The 21,406-nt window shown below is 36.0% G+C and overlaps 1 protein-coding gene across 1 annotated transcript in view; it reads left to right on the plus strand.

The window, feature by feature from the left end:
* The window catches only part of CEP128 (centrosomal protein 128kDa), a 477,957-nt gene that overhangs the window by 201,714 nt on the left and 254,837 nt on the right, over window positions 1-21,406 (plus strand). The window contains exons 18-20 of the mRNA XM_011949470.1: window positions 953-1,129; window positions 5,950-6,009; window positions 19,618-19,810. Of these exons, the coding sequence (XP_011804860.1) occupies window positions 953-1,129; window positions 5,950-6,009; window positions 19,618-19,810 (430 nt within the window). The remainder of the gene's footprint in view (window positions 1-952; window positions 1,130-5,949; window positions 6,010-19,617; window positions 19,811-21,406) is intronic.

The raw sequence follows: 21,406 nt of genomic DNA on the forward strand, positions 1-21,406 counted from the left end.
CTGGGAGTTGGAGACTGGAGCTGTTCCTATTCGGCCATCTTGCTCTGCCCCCCCGCCTTGTTATTTTCTTTTCAATTCAGGTTGGATTTGTTGCTCACAGAATTTTCCTGGTTTTGTTGTATTTAGCAGGCCAGTTGAAGATGATTAAGTTACAATGTGATGACTGTAGGTGTTATTGTTAGCCATCATGGATTTGGTCCACCATTTAGACATACAGTTCTAGTGATTAATTTCTTATTTTATTACAAGCCCTATGATTTGCAATTTCTCTAGTAATGTAACTGTATAATCATAATGGTTTAGAATTGTTTTTGCCTAGAGTGGGTCCCCAAGTCCTTGTAATCTCTTAAAGGGCTCCTTAGAAACCCCTTTTCATTAAGTATACAATGACAAGATGAAAAGTACCTTCATCTTTCTCTTATCAAATTTTCATGACTCAGAAGCATTTATGTGGTATAATTGCATTTGAAAACTTAGAATTTTTCTGAAACTATATTTTGATGAGATAAAGGTGGTAACACTTATTTTTTTCCTCAAATGAAGAAACTAGCATCATATTTAGCAGTTTATATTTTCTGGTGTTTTGCTAATGTTCAGTGAATGCTTGAAATCAGTGTGTGACATCAGTTTTTACTCTCATTCATTAGTGAGAATATGTTATTAAAATGGGAAAGGGTTCTTTTTTCTACGTCTTTTTTTCTTTTGGTTAGCGAATTACAATTGTGTTTGCCAAATATCTGCTCACCAGTTCCCAAACTGCCCTACAATGGAACTCTACAATTTTACCTCAGTTAATGAGTAGATTAAAGTGTTTTATTTTGGTAAAGTAAGGGGACTGATGGAATCAGATTTCTTTTCTAATCCACTTCTAGTTGGTTGAACAGATATTACAAGTATTTCTTGCCTCCACTTAATAGTAATCAACTTGTTTAATTTCTTGTCAATGCCTTAGGAAAAACATATAAGCATTGAGGAAGAGCACTTAAGGAGGACCGAAGAGGCCAGATTGCAGCTCAAGGATCAACTTCTTTGCTTGGAGACTGAACAGGAATCCATTCTTGGTGTGATAGGAAAGGAAATTGATGCAGCTTGTAAAACATTCTCCAAGGACTCAATGGAGAAATTAAAAGTAATTATGAATTCTCATTGTGCCTTATATTTTCAGTTAGTTTCCTAATATATAATTATAGTAGGATTTTAATGTATGGTAGTCATATTATTATTATGGAAAATTCTATAAAACAAAATAACATTTTGCCTTTTTTAGAACAAGGCACTGGATCTGTTGCACAGTTGTGGTGAGAGAATGAATGGTGTTCATTCATTGAATTGCTGTGTCCCACTCTGTAAAAAAAAAAAATGAAAAAAGCCTTATAAGAGAGGTATCTGTTGTAGTCAAGAGGCCTGGAATTTGAGTTTTGAGTATCACAGGCTATTTTTGTTGTTGTTAGCATATTACCAGCTAACATTTATTGAGTACTCTAATATAGTTACTGTAGTATGCATGGTGCTTTATAGTCTCTCCATTATCCTCTGAATCAACCCTATCTTTTAGTTACTCTGATTAAACCCACTTAAGAGAAAAGGAGGTTTGGACAGTTTAAGTAACTTGCTCTTGGCTGTACATCTGGTTAAATGCTAAACTAGGACTTCAAACCTATGGAGTCTAATGCTGGAACCTAATTAATAACCACTATGTTATCTGCCTTCCCTATTTAAACCAACTGTATTTAATGTAGTTTTTCTATTTTAACAAATGGAATACTGATACCCAATTTAGAGTCATAGTAAAATGATAAATAAAAACAGAAGTGATCATGGATGCTCTGAATTCCTTGCAGGTAAGCACTTCTGTCAACTGTTGGTTATGCTGCTATTTTACATACAGAGAGCATTACATTGCTTTGATATGTGTAGCCATAATACATTACAGTTTAGCATCATTTACCCCTCTATTTACTGCATTGGGTGATATGATGGCACTCACATTTTGATATTATGCTGAAATGATTTTTATTTTTCAGAAGTTTCTACTATTGATTTTGACATTTATTTGTCTTTTTCCTCTTCTAGAATGACATTCCTTTCTCATGCTACTATGTTCCCCTCTTTTTTCTTGCTCTTTCTGCCTTTTCTTCTATCTTAAATTGTGTTTAAAAGAAAATATAACTATAATTCTCTTGCAATCAAGTCGTTTTTAGAATTTGTCTTTAATGGAAATATTTTAACTAATAGAATTTGGTAGAGTTGATGGAAATTTTACAATATGTATTCCCATTTACAGTTTTTATTTAAGTTCAAGTGTTAGTTTGAAAGGACTATGAGTCTAATATGAGAAATAATTGGCTTTGGGGGGAAAACTAACTCTTTTAGAGCTATTGTAGGGCCTGTGATGATTCTTACTTATTTTTTTTTCCTGTCTAATGCTGCTTTTAAATTTAAGACTTGTCATATTTGCATTTATTTAATGAATATGGAGCCTTGAAGATCCTAATTTTTATCTCAAAGAAGTATATATTAGCAATGCAATTTGTATTCTGTATTTAAATATTTGTAACAGGATGATTTGTTTTCAATCATGTGGGAAGGGAAAATGGAAACATGAGGATCATGTTGTAAGATATACACACACACACACACACACACACACGCATATATATGCACACACATACATGTGTATATATACACACTTTGTTATGGGCAATTGTAGGCAAATACATGATGTGCAGATAAGAGATTGCTTAAATATTTTATTTCTTTATGAGTCACAAATTATCCTTCCAAAATATTCCAAAAAGCATCCAATTTTTTATAGGCTTTCAGACATGGAGTGACTGTGGTAATGGGTTTTACACTTCTTCCCCTAGAGAAAGACTAATTCAATCGAAGTCTTGGGTGGAAAATAAATCTAAAAGAAAGGAAATTCTATTAATTTTTTAAGAGGCTACATTTTTTTCATTGTGGACCTCTTTTCATTAGTAACTTCTGTTGTTTTATTGCTATAAACTTGTGAAGAAAATGGAGTGCTCAAGAACATAGCACTCAAGAAACATACTCAAGAAACCACCCAGGGGTGTGGTAAAGATAAAATTTATTCTTTGCTTTATAGTTTATAGTTCTGACAGTGTGGAATAAGTATGTAAAATGTTGCCAAAAAAGAAATAATTCCATTTAGTTATTTATTGATTCCTGAAATATTGCTGATGAGATTTTCAGCCATTGTATGTAAAGAGTAACAGTGCTATGGAATAGATTAGAACATAGATATGTAATAAATGAGTTTGAGAAAAATCCTGGGAATGTTGATGTTATTTTTAGTTACACTTTTCTTTTTTAAGTCACTGTACTTGTTATTTATTTATTTGTTGCTTATTCCACTTTAGTTAATGTATGTGTTTGACAGTGAAGGACAGACGTACACTACAATTATAGAACAATTAAGAAAGTGTCTGAATTAAAGATGTATCATTCTCGCAGGCCAGTTTTTGATAATTCAAGAGCTCAGGTAAATAGATTAGTTCTGCACTGCATTTATTTTAGTCTCTCTCTTTCCATAACACTTGGTCTGAGTATTCATTCAGTTTTAGAGCATGATGATGATGGGCTTTGGATCAAGACAGGTATAGGTTCACATTGGAAGTCATTGCAAATTTCTAATATATGACCTTGGATAAGTTATGTAAGCTCTTTCCTCTCTAAGAGTTCATGTCCCCAGTTATAAATTGGCTCATTGAGAAGATAAAGTAAGATAAGATATAGAAGGTGCATATTATAGGGTCAAATATCTTGCACTTAGTAGGTACTCATTGTTACCTGTCATTATTTTGTATTGCCTTTTTTGGTAATATGTTCACAAATACATATGGCTTCTCTTTCTTTATGTTTGTAATGACAAATGCCTGTTATAGTGCTTTTTTCATAGTAGACCTTGGAGCCTATTTATTGATAGTGACATCTTGATATGCAGTAACAGTGGTTTATTGTGTTCTCTATGCCAGACACTGTGCTGACACCATTTGTTAAATGGTTAAGGCTATCTTCTTCTTCTTCTTCTTTTTTTTTTTTCTGAGACAAAGTCTTGTTCTTGTCCCCCTAGACTGGAGTGCAATGGCGTGATCTCTGCTCACTGCAACCTCCATGTCGTGGGTTCAAGCAATTTTCCTGCCTCAGCCTTCTGAGTAGCTGGGATTACAGGCATGTGCCACCACGCCCAGCTAATTTTTGTATTTTTAGTAGAGACAGGGTTTCACCATGTTGGCCAGGCTGATCTCGAACTCCTGACCTCAGGTGATCCACCCACCTTGGCCTCCCAAAGTGCTGGAATTACAGGCGTGAACCACCACACCCGCCCGGTTAAGGCTGTCTTCTTAAACATGAAGCTATAGATATTTCTGTAAAGCAAATAATAAAATGTGAACATTACTTGTACTTATTATATCCAATTATCTTTTACTTTGATAGTAAACATTAATATTTTTATTAGGCCACAGAAGATTTAATTGACATGTATGACATTCATGAATGAAAAAGAAAATAATAAAAGTATATTCTAATCAATGACAAATGGATGTTTGCAAATATTCAGCAATGTAGTAGAGAATTGGAAGAGGAAGAAAATACTGTGAACTTGAGTGATTAGGGAAAATTTCCTTGAAAAGGCAGGGAGGATATGAGATTGGGTGAGATTTAGATAGAAAGGTGGATGAGAGAAAATTGGATATAAGAATACAATATTCATGTATGTGGTACGCGGTAGGCACTCAGTATGCTTTCAACATTTGTCTAAATGAGTTAACGAATGATATTCCTGACAAAGAAGCAGTGTTCACACAGCTCAGGAGGTATGGAGGTATTTGAGAATAGGAATAGACTTCTCTTTGTAGACGGATAAGATATTTTTAAACAGGCAAATTTGAGAAAGAGGTCTTCAAAAATATTATTTGTAGCACAGAGTTCAACAAAAGTACAAATTGAGAAAAAAACTTTTGTATTTACAATTATAAAGTCATTGCCAACTTTGAATGCAGTTTAGTAATATGACAAAACCAGATGCAAGGAATTTTATAAATGAGTTGGCATGAAGGAAGTCAAAGCAGCTAGTATAGATGAACTATTATTGTAGAATTTTGTTATTATTTTGAAATACAAAGCAATGTTTGCTTGAAGTCATGTCGATGAGTTTGTGTCTATTGACAGTCATTGATAAGACAAAATGGCCCTTTTAGTATTAAATTAAAGAAGGATAAATGAGAGAAAGAATTGTTTCCATGTAATCACATATAACCCTCTTTGAAATACATTATACAGAACAAGGCTGAAGAAAGGAAACAAAAATGAAGTAACCTGTTTTTTTTTTTTTTTTTTTTTGAGACGGAGTCTCGCTCTGTCGCCTGGGCTGGAGTGCAGTGGCCAGATCTCAGCTCACTGCAAGCTCTGCCTCCCCGGTTCACGCCATTCTCCTGCCTCAGCCTCCCGAGTAGCTGGGACTACAGGCGCCAGCCACCTCGCCCGGCTAGCTTCACCGTGTTAGCCAGGATGGTTTGGGAGGCTGAGACGGGCGGATCACGAGGTCAGGAGTTCGTAACCTGATTTTAATTGAAGCTGTTTGCCATATGGAACGCCGTAGAATCAGCCTCCACAGATCCTAGCAATGATAGCACTTGATAGTTGATTTTTCCATCAAAATATTTGTTGCCAAAACATAAATAAATGAATACATACATAAAGAGGCATGTAAATGAATGCTGGTTTGGAACTGGTTGAGTATTTGGGGCAAACATTTTTCTTTTCAAATCCTTAAATTGGGGGACTAAACTTTTGGATGCTGTGGTGAAGAATTTTGTTTATATATTTATGTCAGAGAAAAATGTATTTCTGATAGACTCTTTTCTCTTTTGTATTTATGTCAGAGAAAAATGTATTTCTGATAGACTCTTTTCTCTTTTGTAGGTTTTTTCATCTGGTCCTGATATACATTATGACCCACATCGCTGGTTAGCAGAAAGCAAGGTAATTAATCATTGAATCCTAAAGTTATTGTAATATTTATGATCTTTAAGCCATCCTATTTGGTTTAGCCATTTATTTTGTCATGTAACTGAACATGTGAAGCTATAATACTTAATTGCAGGGGAAGATATCACTGCAGTCCATTTAGGGAATCCCCGTGTTTCTTATTTTAACATTTAAAAGTTAAATATGTAGGCCTAGAATGAGAGAATAAAGGAAAGTAAAACTATTGAAATATTAAGAACCAGATTATAGATATATGTGAACATTGACAAAGGAACACAGAAGAAGGAAGAGCTAATTCTGTTGTTTGTGCTGGGAGAAAGGTAGGGTATGATACTACCAGCATGTCATAGACAGCTTCTGGAAAAAAGCAATATTTAAACTTGGCCTTACAAAAATATGTAGCTCTCAAGTTAGTTAGTTATGGGTAGAACAATGACATGAAAATGAGAATATTTGAGTAACCACAGATAATGCCCTGAGATTGGTGAGTAAGACATGGGTGGGAGGTGATGGAAAGATAAGGTTTACCTTTGAAGGTCAACTATGCATTAGAGAAGGCTCCTAAAACAAAGCTTTCTTAACAAGAAAATGAAAGCATAGTGATTGAACATTGAACTTTAACAACGAACCTGTGTATTTCTAGCCATTTTTGATAGAAACAAATACAAATTTGTATTTATGCCACCTGAATTAGGGAATTTAGAATGTTTTGCTGCCTCAGAATGTTTTGGCCAGAAACTTCTGTTGTGCATTAATATTGCATTTCTCATTTTTCTTTTTCTCAACTTCACAATTCTGACAACAAGAGCAATGTACTTAGAATTTTCTTTCAAGTTAAAGTCTTTATCATTTCTGAACAGAAAGCTTTCACTGCTGTAGTTCAGTTAAATTATGAGAGTCAGAGATGACTCTTAATCATAGCTCTTTAATTTGGGAGCTAGTGAGCAGTTTTCTCTTATCATTTAATGGGATTGAACTTCTGATCAGACCAGTTCTAATGCTGCATGAGACAACAGTTCCTTCTACAGTGTAAACGGCTTGTGATAAAAAATACCACACTGACCAACTGACTAAGGGGGAATTGAATCTATTTACTAGAAAGATGGCTTAGGTTATTGATGGGCTACAATACTGTAATTCCCATGAACTATGACTGGGCAGCTCTATAAGTATTGAAGATAAGATCTAAGTCAGAGGAAAGAAAACTATATGGAAAGTAGAATTGCTCTTCAGATAGTCCATTCTGATGTCTTCCAGTATTAGAAGGACCTCTGAGGGCATTCAGTAATTGTTTTCATAAATCTGCCAAGTGAGCTTCGTTCTGTTAGTATTAATTCTAGAAAACAAGGATTGGGTGGGGTTTGCATAGTTGCTTTGTTGGCACTGGTGGCATAATAAAAAGATGAAGTCCAATTGAGAGTTGGACTATACTTACAGGTAAAATAGCTAATGAATGGTAATAATAAGAAATTACAGGAAGGAAGAGGGTTGAGATGGTCTGTGTTAGTCAGAGTTCTCTAGAGGGACGGAACTAATGGAATAGATCTATTTATAAAGATGAGTTTATTAAGTATTTACTCACATGATCACAAGGTCCCACAATAGGCCATATGCAGGCTGAGGAGCAAGGAGAGCCAGTCCAAGTTACAAAACTGAAAAACTTGGAGTCCAGTGTTCAAGGGCAGGAAGCATCCAGCACGGGAGAAAAATGTAGGCTGGGAGGCTCGACCATCTCTCTTTTCATATTTTTCTGCCTGCTTATATTTTAGCCATGCTGGTAACTGATTAGATTGTGCCCACTCAGATTAGCATTGACTCAAATGTTAATCTCCTTTGGCCATACCCTCACAGACACACCCAGGCTCAATACTTTGTATCCTTCAGTCTAATCAGTTTGGCACCCAGTATTAACCATCAAATGGTCATTAAGGAATGCCAGGTAAGCAGTTTCCATATATTAGGGGCATGTTTTTGTAATAAGTTCTAACAAGGTATGGTAAGGCCATGTTTTCTTCAGCTTAATGGAATTTACTGAGAAACTACTATGGCTCAGATGCTGTTACATGCTGTGGGCACAAAAATATGAACAAGACAGCCAGGCACAGTGGCTCATGCCTGTAATCCCAGCACTTTGGGAGGCCGAGGTGAGGGGATCACGAGGTCAGGAGATTGAGACCATCCTAGCTAACACGGGGAACCCCTGTCTCTACTAAAAATACAAAGAATTAGCCGGCCATGGTGGCATGCGTCTGTGGTCCCAGCTACTCGGGAGGCTGAGGCAGGCGAATTGCTTGAACCCGGGAGGCAGAGGTTGCAGTGAGCCAAGATCATGCCGCTGCACTCCAGCATGAGCAACAGAGCAAGACTCCATCTCATAAAAACAAACAAACAAACAAACAAACAAAAACAAGACATTGTCCTGGTCTTCAGGAAAGACAGACATATATGCAGATAATTTCAGTCTTATAAGTAAGAGCTGTAATAGAAGTATGCAGAAGCTGCCACAGAGGCTGATGTTGCAGATGAATATTGAAACCATCCAGGTAAAGAGCAAAGAGCAAACATGCAAAGAACAAAGTTCTAGGAAAGGCACAGAACAGAAGCAATTTGATGAATGCAAAGAAACCTCAGATGATTTGGCAATAGTAAAATATGCACATGTGACACGGAGAATGGCAGGGGATGGGGCTCCAGAGGGATTAGGTTCATCCAGTAGAGCATTATTTGCCATTTTGAGGATCCTGGATTCAGATCTACATTGCATGGAGAATCACAAAGGAGTTTTGAACAGGAGAGTAGCATTGCTTATATTTATATTTTGGTAGTGAGGTGAAGGGTAGATTAGAGTTGGTAAGATTTGAGGTAGCGAGACCAGTTAAGAAGCTTACAGTGAGAATCTGAATTAAGAAAATTGTTCAGACATTCAGAAGAAAGGACAGACTGGAGTGATTTTGTTGACAGCATACACGTGATGAGGGATGTTATATTCTAGGGTGATAGAGAAAGAAATTTCTAGGATTTTCTAACCAAAGTAGAAGACTCCAGTCAGGGATTAGTATCTGAATAAATGATCATGCAGTCTCCTAGACAGGCAAATTCGTGGCAGTATTGAAAGAGTTTCCACCAGAGAGACTGATAATCAGAAACTTCTATTTGGACAGGAAGGCCCCAAGAGAAGCAAGGACAAAGACACAGATCACAGTTTTTGTTCACATCATAGCAAGAAGTGAGAAGTACTAAAGAGATTCACATGGAGACGGTAGGGACAACGTGTCAAATCTAGTGCAGGCCAGCACTCTCAGGATGAACTCTCCTACTAGAGAGAATCACTGTTGAGTCCACATGTTACATTATTGTTTTGTGACAGACAATAAAGAAAAGCTGGTATTAGCTGTGCTTCCACATCAGGCAGGATCCTGAGTGCATTGTTGTTCATCTAAGAACACATTTAATTCCTGGATCCAGTATTTATTCCCTTAAGAAACAAAAAGGTGAATTTATATACTTTTTTGATGGTGTAAAGCTATACATTTTCTTCTTGGCCTTTGCCCTATTGTATTGAAATTCCCCATTTGCTTCTGTTTCTTTAGTCTGTAAATGTTGCTAGGGAAGATCTGTGCTTATCCTTTTCCTTATTACATCTTTAGCACTTATCACAATGCCTGGCTAAATGTTCAATAAATAGTTTTTAAAATAGTAATTATATTGGGCATGCTACGTTTTCCCAGTTGAGGTACTTCCTCAACTTAAATATTGTAGAAAAATAAATAACAAGCAGATGAGATTTCAGTGAATATAGTAATTCCTAAGTACTGGTGTTATTTGATCATAGCTATAAACGCGGAGATTAGATGGGTAAGAAATACACTTCCAAATTTAGGGAGAAGATTTTTTTATATTGTGTTGTTTAATATCATGCCAAAGAGTTACACTTTTTATAGTATAGTGTATTCTAGGCATTGATAAGCATTTGCTTTTCCACACTGTTTTAACTGATGTAGCTTTAGAGATCATGTAGTTTGACTGCCTCGTTTTGTAGATTGAAGAAACTGAGGCTCAAGATGTTTTCAGTTTTACCTAAGCGCATAAAGCTAATTAGTTACTGAGAAGAGCTTAGACCTCCAGCCTCAGAACTCTGTTCCATCATTTCTCTCCCTTGGTTGTGTAATCCACACTTGAATATAAACCTTACATCTACAAATATTGTCTTTTTATTGATGTGGATTTTTTTAAAACATTATGTGAGAAGTATTAGGCCCAGTGTACTTAATTCTTGTTGATAGATGTGGATAAATATCCTTCTGATATAGAATGGAGAATGTTACACTCAGTATCTTGACTGATTTGTTGCAAATACTCTTTAGATTATTTACGTGGAATATATTCACTTAATTGAGCAAAAGTATATGTATTGCCGTGGAGATTATTTTGCTTTTTTCTTGATTATATTTATAACTTAGTTAAAAGGTGAAGAAAGTATTACTGAAAAAAATCACATATTTTTAGGTTGACTTGTATTTGACTCTTGCATTTCTAATTTAATTCTTGTTTAGGTGGCTGACCATGTTCTAAAAAATTGCCATCCTCTTTATCTCTGGTTCTTATATGAACATTTTCTTTCAAAATTGTTTCTAGAGGTTTGGGAAAAGAAGCATAGTAATTAAAGGAGCAAAATTCTGGTTCCTAATATTATTGTTACCTTTATAAGCTATAATCTTTTCATTTAAATTTTCTGTGGTCCTTGATTTTTAGCTTTGAGTCATTTCTTAGTGGCTTTAGTATATTATTACCCTAGGACTCAGTAGAAGAGTCTCACAGATTAAAAAGATCATCTTGGTAGTTTTACTAGATACTTATGAATATTCTCACCTAATCAGAAACTATCAACTAAACTACGAAGGATTAAAAAAATGCCATTACCTGGGTGCAGTGGCTCACACCTGTAATCCCAGCACTTTGCGAGGCCGAGGTGGGCAGATGATCTGAGGTTGGGAGTTCGAGACCAGCCTGACCAACATGGTGAAACCACCATCTCTACTAAAAGTACAACAATTAGCTAGATGTGGTAGCCGGAGCCAGTAGTCCCAGCTACTTGGGATGCTGAGGCAGGAGAATCGCTTGAACCCAGGAGGCAAAGGTTATAGTGAACCTAGATTGTGCCATTGCATTCCAGCCTGGGCGGCAGAGTGAGACTCCATCTCAAAAAAAAAAAAATAAAAAATAAAAGACATATTTACAAATTCATTCTGTATCTTGGTTTATTTAGCAATACTTGTTGATGTAGTTAAATGAATGATTCCATTATGTAATCTGTAAAATACTCCGGTGAGTGGTTAATAGAATGGTTTTTGCTCTGTGATTAATAGCCTTGTCAGCTAATTATTATTGGGAATTGTTAAAGTTATTTCTATATAGTGTTCCAAGCTGCTTCCTCAAGATGCTTAATGAAGATGTTGGGTATTTGTCCAACAAACACACATTCTCATAATTGATTATTGATTGATTAAATTTCCATAGGTTGATATTTTATTTTGTAGGATTAATAATATATTCTGCATACAGATTCAATTCATAAAAAAATCTAACTATAGTTTATTTTTAATTTTGTTTGACAATGGAATAAAGACCTCATAAGAATAGACTGAAGCCGTAGGTCATATTATATTAATCTGTTCAAGCTGCCATAACGAAATACCACACAGTGAATGACTTAAACAGTAATTTATTTTCTCACAGTTCTGGGGGCTGTAAGTTCAAGATCAAGGTGCCAGGTTTGGTTTCTGGCGAGACCTCTCTTCCTGGCTCATAGATGGCCACCTTCTCTTTGTGTGCTTATGTGACCTTTCTTCTGTGAGGCTGGAAGAGAAAGAGAGTTCTGCTATCTCTTCTTCTTGTAAGGACAGGATTCCTATCAGATAGAGTCCACTCTTATGACCTCATTTAACCTTAATTATCTCCCTAAAGGCCCCTTCTCCAAATACAGTCACACTTGGGATGAGAACTTCAACATATGAAGTCGGAGGGGACAGAATTCAATCCATAACACATATCAAACCTGACTAATACCTTGTTAGGGATTTTTGTTGTTGTTATTGTTTTGTTTTTTTCCCCAGAACCATTAGTATTATTGTTAGGACAAAACAGATTTATTGTTTCTCCATTACTATCTCTTAGTAGTAGCAGTAATAAGTAGTAATTACACAAAGGTGAAAGACTAGGATGGAATAGGTGGAAAAGCATTGGAGAAAAGGAAACATGAAGTGATTTTTAAAATTTGCGATTAAATCACTGGGTTAGAAGAGATGACTGGAGGATTGTGCTGGGACCCATTTTGTTTGGACCACATGGGTTATTAAAAATTGAATTGGTCGCAAACATTTGAAAAAGCAGACAATTGCATAAATACAGTATGGAAGTTTTGTGTGGGAAACATCAGAAGATCTGATTAAAAAGTAGAGTTTCATTCGTATATGGCAGAAAACAGTTGGAAATGAGAACAACCATGGACCTGACCACATTAGCAGGGGCAACTACACTATGGTTTGACATAGTCCCCTCCATTCTTTATTCATTTCCAACATGGGGGAAAAGTGTTGCATTTTATCACTATGCTTGCTCTGTTAATTTTCTTCAAGTAGACTGAAGAGAAACAGATACATTTCCGTATTTTCTATCCACTTTTTTATTGATGTTTTCTACCTTGCGCTTGTAACTACTCACATTTGCCATCTATGGTGCATACCAACCAGATTAAATCCTACTCTGTTGTCTAATAGTGACCTGTTCCTAGAACAGGTGGTCTTTCTATTGATAGGAGGTTGAAAAACTGTCTTCTTTTTCACTCCTGTGGAGTCTGTGGTCAACTGTAAACATCGTATCTTTTATCAGTCCGTGTTCATGTTGCCATTTTTTAAAATGTATTCCTTCAGGTTTATCTATTTTAAATTTTATCCTGTGCTTATATATTTCTTTTGTTTGCCAAAGTTGTTTAATTTGTTATCTGCTAAAAGCTGATATTTTGATATAGGCGTGCAATGTATAGTGATCACATCATTATAAAAGGGATATCTATCACCTTAAGCACTTGTTTCTTATGTGTTTCAAATATTCCAATTCTATTCTTTTAATTATTTAAAAATGCATGATAAATTATTGTTCATTGTAATCACCCTGTTGTGCTATCAAATACTAGACCTTATTAATTCCATCTAACTATATTTTTGTTCCCATTAACCATCCTCACTCCCTGCCCCCACTCCACTACCCTTCATACCTCTCTCTGGTAACCATCGTTCTACTTTCTATCTCAGTGAGTTCAATGGTTTTAATCTTTAGTTCCCAGAAATGAGTGAGACATGTGAAGTTTGTCTTTCTTTGCCTGGCTTATCTCACTTCACATAGTGTCTCAGGTTCCATAAATGTTGTTGCAAATGACAGGATGTCATGCTTTTGTATGGCTGAATAGTAGTCCGTTGTGTATATGCACCACATTTCCACATTTTCTTTATCTGTTTGTCTGCTGATGGACAGTTAGGTTCCATCCAAATCTTGGCTGTTGTGATTAGTGCCACAACAAATGTGGGAGCGCAGACATTGCTATCCTGATTTCCTTTCTTTGGGGTATATATTTAGCAGTGGGATTGCTGGATTGTATGGTAGCTCTAGTTTTTGTTTTTTGAGGAACCTCCATACTGTTCTCCGAAGTGCTTGGGTCACCAGGTAGAGTCTTTTTTTCTCTTCCCTACTTTCCCTCAAAACAAACGCAGTGTTTCTCTCAGTGCTGAACTGGCTGGAGCTGGAGGAGGTTTGAAACAAGCGCCTCTGCGTCCACAACCACTGGGACTATGCTGGGACAGATCTGAAGCCAGCACAGTACTGAGTCTGTCCCAAGGCTTATGGTGACTATTGTCTGACTACTTCTGATGTTTATTCAAGATCCAAGAGCTCTCTAGTCAGCAGATGGTGAAGCCAGCCAGGCTTCTGTGTTTCTCTTCTGGGCGACACGTTTCTTTCTGGCCTAGGCAGAGTTTAGAAATGCTCCCTGGGAGATAGGGCCTGGAGTCAGGAACTTTAGGAGTCTACTTCGTGCTTTATTTTACTGTGGCTTGAGTTGGTACCCATGTTGCAAGACAAAGTTTCTTTTACTTTTCCCTCTCCTTTCATCTCAGCTGAGAGTACACAGGGTTACACCTAAAGCCTGTCTCACAGTTTTGTAAATTAGCAACATGGGTATTATGGGTTATATGTCTTGACCATTACTGATTTCTCTCTCTACTTTAACCATAACATGTGAGGAACTACCACATCTCAAAAATGTACACTTTGGTTCTTCCCTTTGTATTTTCACTTGCTTGGAGTATTATAACAAACTCTTGATTTCCAGCCTTCAGCATGTGTTTCATACTCTGCGTAGAAAACACTTTCTAAAGAATAGCCCAATTTGCTGCCTTGATTGTCATAGGAGGATGTTGGTATACTGTCCCATATTTTTCCTGTATTCTCCGTTAGTGCTTCAGCACAAAATTATAATAGAAAGTACTTATTTTATCTGGCAAAGAGTTTACCCTGTTTCCTGATTTTCTGTCCTATGGAAGCTTTTTATTGTTCTGTCTTCTCATGGATGTTTCAAAGGGAGTATTGAGAAGTGAAGTAGGCTTTGTTAAATTTCTGTAATCATAATTGGAAGTGCACAGCCCAATTTAATTTTCAGGCTTCCTACATTTAGCCAATGACATCCAGACAAGACAGAGGCCTATAGATTCCATAGCATGTACTAAAGCCAGGTCTCATTTATCCATAGATGTATAATTTTAGCTTTGTTTTTCTGTCTTGACTTACTCTCTACCCTTCTTTTTTTTGTGTGTGTAAATAACAGCTTAATTGAGATATAATTCATACATCATACAATTCATCCATTTAGAATGCACCATTTAATGCTTTTTAGTGTATTTACAGAATTGTGCAGTCATCACCACATTTAATTTGAGAACACTTTCATCACCTCAGGTAGAAAATCAGGACACCTTAGCCATCACCTATAAATCCAGCCACCAGTTCTAGTCTGCCACTAATCTTTTTGTCTCTGTAGATTTGTCTATTCAGGACATTTTAAATAAATATATATATATATATTTTTTTTGAGATGGAATCTTTCTCTGTTGCCTAGGCTGGAGTGCAGTGGCGCAATTTTGGCTCACTGCAACCTCTGCCTCCTGGGTTCAAGCAATTCTCCTGCCTCAGCCTCCTGAGTAGCTGGAATTATAGGCATATGCCACCACGCCTGGCTAATTTTTGTGTTTTTAGTAGAGATGGGGTTTCACTATGTTGGTCAGGCTGGTCTTGAACTCCTGACCTCATAATCTGCCCACCTTGGCCTCCCAAAGTGCTGGGATTACAGGCGTGAGCCATTGCCCTGGCCACAAATATAATCATATAATATGTGGTCTTTTGTGATTGACTTATTTCATTTAGCAGAATGTTTTCGAGTTTCATCCATATTATGATATATCCATTTTAGCATGTATCATGACCTCAGTTTTTTATTGCCAAATAATATTTCATTGTTTGGATCTATTCCATTTTTTAAATCTGTCTATCATTTGATGGAAATTTGGATAGTTTCAATTTTTTGGCTGTTACTATAATGCTGCTATGAGTAATTTCTGTCTGAGTTTTTGCATGGACATTTGTTTTTCATTTCTCTTGGATTTTTACCTGGGAGTAGAACTGCTGGGTTTTATGGTACCTCTATGTTTAACCCATAGAGTAACTGTCAGATTATTTTCTAAAGCGATTGCACTGCTGTGCATTCCCACCGGCAATATGTCAGAGTTCCAGTTTCTCCACATCTATGCAAACAATTGTTATTATCTGTCTTTTTGATATTAGCTACCCTGCTGGATGTGAAGTAGAGTCCTATTGTGGTTTTGATTTACATTTTCCTGATGGCTAATGATGTTCAGCATCTTTTCATGTGCTTATTGGCTATTTATATATCTTCATTGGAGAAATATCTATTTACATCCTCTGTATGTTTCATAAACGGCATCATTTGTCTTTTTGTTATTGACTTCTTTATGAATCTGACATATAATTCCCTCATTAGACATTGAGTTGCAAATATTTTCTCCCACTTAGCAGGTTGTCTCTTCTCTTTGTTGGTGGTGGCCTTTGAAGTGCAGAATTTTAATTTCAAAACAGTTCAATTTATCAGCTTTTTTTCTTTGATGGCTTCTGCTTTTGGTGTTATACCTAGGAAATTATTGCCAAGCCAAGGTCACAACGATTTATGCCTGTGTTTTCTTTTAATAATCTTATAGTTTCAGCTCTTAACATTTAGGTCTGTGATCCTTTTCGGGTTAGTTTTTGTATATGGTGTGAAGTAGGGGGTATAAATGAATTCTTTTGTGTTTGTATGTTTATTTGTCCTAGCACCATTTGTTGATGAGACTATTCTTTTCTCCATTAAATTGTTTTGTCTCTTTTGTTGAAAATCAATTGACATTTATGTAAGGGTTTATTTTTAGACTTTCACTTCTGTTCCTTCAGTCTGTATATCTGTCCTAACGCCAATACCATACCATCTTGATTACTGTAGCTTTGTAGTAAGCTTTGGAATGGATAAGTATGAATCCTCCAATTATATTCTTCTTTTCCAATATCTTTTGTTTTTGGCTATTTTGGAAATTTGCCTTGAATTCCCATATGAAACATAGGATCAACTCATCAATTTCTTTAAAGAAGCCAGATGGGATTCTGAAAGGGATTCCCTTAAATCTGTAGATTAGGCAGGATGTATTACTATCTGAATAATATTCTCTTTCAATCCATGTATCTAGGATATCTTCTTACTTAGTCTTCAGTTTTTTAAAAAGCATTTTGTAGTTTTTAGATATAAGTTTTGTAGTTTTATGTTTATCACTAAATACTTCATTTTTGATACTATTGCAAATATGATTATCTTAATGTTATTTTTGGATTGCTCATTGAAAATATTAATATATAGAAATAGAATTAATTTTTGTATTGATTTTATGTATTGCAATATGCTGGACTCTTTTATTAGTTCTAATAGATTTTTTAAATGTAATTACTAGGATTTTCCTGCCCATACCTGCAAATAGAGATATGTTCCCTTCTTCCTTTTCAATCTGGATATTTTTAATTTCTTTTTATTTTTTGTATAATTGCCTTTTCGTAACCCTCTAATACAATGTTAGATGGAAGCGGTGAGAGCTGTTATCCTTTTCTTGTTTCTGATCTTAGTGTGAAAGCATTCAGACTTTTACTATTAAGCATGATAATAGTTGTGGGTTTTCCATAGATATTTTAAAAATTATATTAAGGAGGTTCTCTTCTATTTGTAGTTTTTTGAGTGTCTTTTTTATGAAGGAATGTTTAACTTTTTTATATGCTTTTTCTGTATCTTTTGATATAATCATATAAGATATCATTTGTCCCTAATTCTATTAATATGGTATATTACATTAATATCTCTTCAACCTTGCATTCGTAGGATAACTTCCACTTGATCATTGTATTAGTTTGTTCTCACTCTGCTATAAAGAACTACCCGAGACTGAGTAATTTATAAAAAAAAGAGATTTAATTGACTCACAATTCTATAGGCTGTGCAGGATGCTTGGTTGGGGAGGCCTCAGGAAACTTACAATCAAGGTGGAGGGTGAAAGGGAAGCAAGCATGTCTTGTCTTCACATGGCGGCAAGAGAGGGCAAAGGATGAAGTCTACATACCTTTAAACAACCAGATCTCTCGAGAACTCACTATCATAAGGACAGCAAGGGGGAAACTGCCCACATGATCCAGTCACCTCCCACTGGGTCCCTCCCCCAACATTGGAAATTATAATTTGTCATGAGATTTGGGTGGAGACACAGAGCCAAACCATATTAATCATGAGATTCATTTCATGGCTTGCTGGGTTCTGTTTGCTAGTATTTTCTCGAGATTTCAAAAAAAATCTGTATTCATCAGGCATATTCATAAGTACAGCTTTATTATAAGTGACCTGGGGAAATGGCAATTGGGACCCCAGTATTCTCAGCCTGCTGTGCTTGGGGAGAGTAACCATCCTATCAGTGGGACATTGGGGGAGAACATCTTGCTGCATTTGGCCAGGAATTTAGCCTATGCAAATCAGAGCTGCAAGGCTGAAAAATCCTGGTGATCTGCCCATCTAGTATGCTATCATGTACATTGACTGTGAACTAGAGAAAGAAAACCCTGTTTTCTTGGCACTGTTTTTCTGGAATGAGGAGTGGAGCTTTTGTCACACTGAGGGTAGAAGGAAGGAGTCAGTTATGCCTCAAGTGCCACTTTAATGAGGTTAACTAGAGTTTCTTGAATAAATGTTTCTTCATTTGCTGTATGGCCACAGGACAATATTTAGAAATGTTATTTTTTTAAAAATTATTTTTAGCACTTACTGGTATTTCACTGGGGACTATTTCTACAGATTTCTATATATCATCATTCCAGAAGAGGAACTGTTATGATGGCCCCCTTTTGTTTTTGATGAGAGTTTATATTAATAGTTATGATACAGGTTTTGTCTTCAAAAACTTGATTTTCCTACGGACAATACATTTCACATATAACTAGGAATTGGAGGGTAGCCTGACCTAGGAACGTCCTGAGACTTGACTGAAATCTTGCTGTATTGAAGGTGAAAGAAATATTTCTTTTCCTATTCTTGTTTTAAATATCTAAATATTAAAGATAGGTGAGAGCTGGGTGTGGTCACTCGCCAGTAATTCCAGCACTGTGGGAGGCTGAGACAGGTGGATTTCTTTGAGGCCAGCCTGGGCAACATGGTGAAACCCCAACTCTACAAAAAAGTACAAAAAACAGTTAGCCAGACATGGTGGTGTGCACCCGTGGTCCCAGCTACTAAGGAGGCTGAGCAGGAGGATTTCTTGAGCCCAGGAGGTCAAGACTTCAGTGAGCCAAGATCGTGCCACTGCACTCTATCCCAGGTGACAGAGTAAAAAAAAAAAGGAGAGAAAGAAAAAAAGATAGGTGAGGTTAGAATCTGTGAAGAAGAGTTGCCAGAATTCACTTTCCTTGTGTCTTAGAAGCATAAACATTAACTCTATATCTTCTAGTCAATAAAAAATCTCTCCTCATACCTAATTAGCTAGATCAATGTGGATATGCGTTTTTAGAAGTCATGCTAGGAATTTTCTCTTTTAAAAAATTCTCTGAAGGAATACTTCTTTTATAAAAAGTCTGTAGTTCTATTCTGGTCTGTATTTGTTTTTTAAATTCCAATACTAGGCTGCCCTGTATATCAAATCAGAGGATTACCTATCATATTATTGAAAGTTTAATAGGCCAAACTTTATCTTTCTAAAGGGATTTTATAAAAATCTACGAATATCATGCCTTAATTTCTGAACCAGCTTTTAATTGATATAGACCATTATGCAAATTAAACATGAGCATTTTAAAATTTTGCAAAAATTTGCCAATTATCTATATTTGTTCAAATTATCATGATGTTACTTATTTTTTTCCTCGTGTTTTGAAATGCTACTCTTTTCTGGGTTTCTTTAACCATTAGATATAAATATCATTTTTCAGACTAAACTTCAGTGGCTCTGTGAGGAACTGAAAGAGAGAGAAAACAGAGAGAAAAATCTGCGACACCAGCTGATGCTCTGCAGACAGCAACTCAGGAACCTGACTGAAAACAAGGAATCTGAGCTGCAGTGTCTCTTCCAACAGATAGAAAGGCAGGAGCAGCTTCTGGATGAAATACATCGTGAGAAGAGAGGTGTGTTAGTTGTTCTTTCATTTTTCTTTGTTTATATTTATGGAATCCTAATCCTGGGATTGGAAAAAAACCGACCTCTACTGCATCCAGTTTGGACTGTTTCCAAGCCCATCTCCTTTTCTTGTCTTTGTCGTCTTATCTTTCTTCACTTCTGGGATTAGAAGAGAAAACTCTTCAGCCACAGCACTCCTCCTGTGTATATGACACCTGCATTAACTGGCTGTGTGCAGGAATTAATTGATAAGACAGACTGCTTCTGTCTTAGTAAAACGCTGAAGTTTAAATTTACTTCAGCAAAATACTCCTTAGTTCATTCAATACGTATTTTGTGCCCATTTTCAAGTATGCACTATTCTAGGTACAGAGGATATATCAGTGAATAAAGCGGGGGAAAAAAAAAACAAAAAAACGAAAACAAAACAAACCCCCTAGCCTTATTTAGCTTATGTTTTATTGGGTGGAGCCATAAATATTACAAATAGGTACATTGTATAATATATTAGAAGGTTGTAATCACAGTGGTGGAAACAGTAGAGTAAGGGAAGGAAAGTTTGGCTTCACATATTTTGGAACTCTGTTATTAAATTATTAGCATTGATTATGGCAATGTGTCCAGTTAGAGGCCGATTGATATGTTCTCCATAAAAGGAAAAGAGGGACTGAAGAAGGACCTTGGTTGTGGAATTGGAAAACAGGCAGCAAATGCAAAAGATGTTGTGGAGGACCAGCCCAAGGTGAGGAAGAGAGAGGACTCACAGGAGATTCGAAGGTCTCAATGGTTTTGCCATTGTGAGTAAGAGGAAAGTCAGGAAGTAGTTGATTTGGTGGGAGAAAAAGAGGGCATGCGTTTTTACCTAATTCTTAAAATCAAAACTGTAAGAAAAAAAAAGTATTATGAAGGCCCAAACTTTTGTCATAAGAGATATGTTAATCTTTTGCCTGGTACGTGAAAAATATTATAATAGTACTGCCTGGTGGATTTGGACGTAATGAACACTTTAGTCTGCTATCAAGCAAATACTGTTAAAGTTGAGGACTTATAAACAAGTTAATTGCTAGAAATATAAGCAACATGCTCTTGGTAAAAAGAGTTTTGGTTACTTCTGCTGAGGTCCCTGTGGGGACATTTTTGTAGGGCATGTCACTTTATTTGGATCTTAAAAACAAAGCAGGATTTCCATAAGGAAAAGAGGAGAAGAGGAAGAGAGGTTTTCTGCAGAATTTATCTGCATGGTGATTTAAACATATTTTTTTACAGTGGTACACATAGAGAAGGTAAAAGGCAGCAGTGATTAAGTTTAGATATTTCTGAGATATCAAAGTGAATTGTTAATACATATTTATAGGTGATTCTCTTTACCATCTTAGAAACTTATCTATTAACTAGAACAAAGTTACTTATCTATAAGTGAAATATGACAGATAAACTTTCTATTTGCTAGAATTAATGCCATCTCAGAGTTAATATTTTTAGTTCGATTTAATGTCATAGTAAGTGACATCTGCCAGGTTAGCTGAGGCCCTGGGACAAGGAGTTTCCACCACTGATTGCTGCTATATACATAGATCTGAGTTGTCATACACTTTTGGGGTATT

Source organism: Colobus angolensis, unplaced genomic scaffold (assembly GCF_000951035.1).
Source record: "Colobus angolensis palliatus isolate OR3802 unplaced genomic scaffold, Cang.pa_1.0 Scaffold3, whole genome shotgun sequence".
NCBI classification, from domain to species: Eukaryota; Metazoa; Chordata; class Mammalia; order Primates; family Cercopithecidae; genus Colobus; species Colobus angolensis.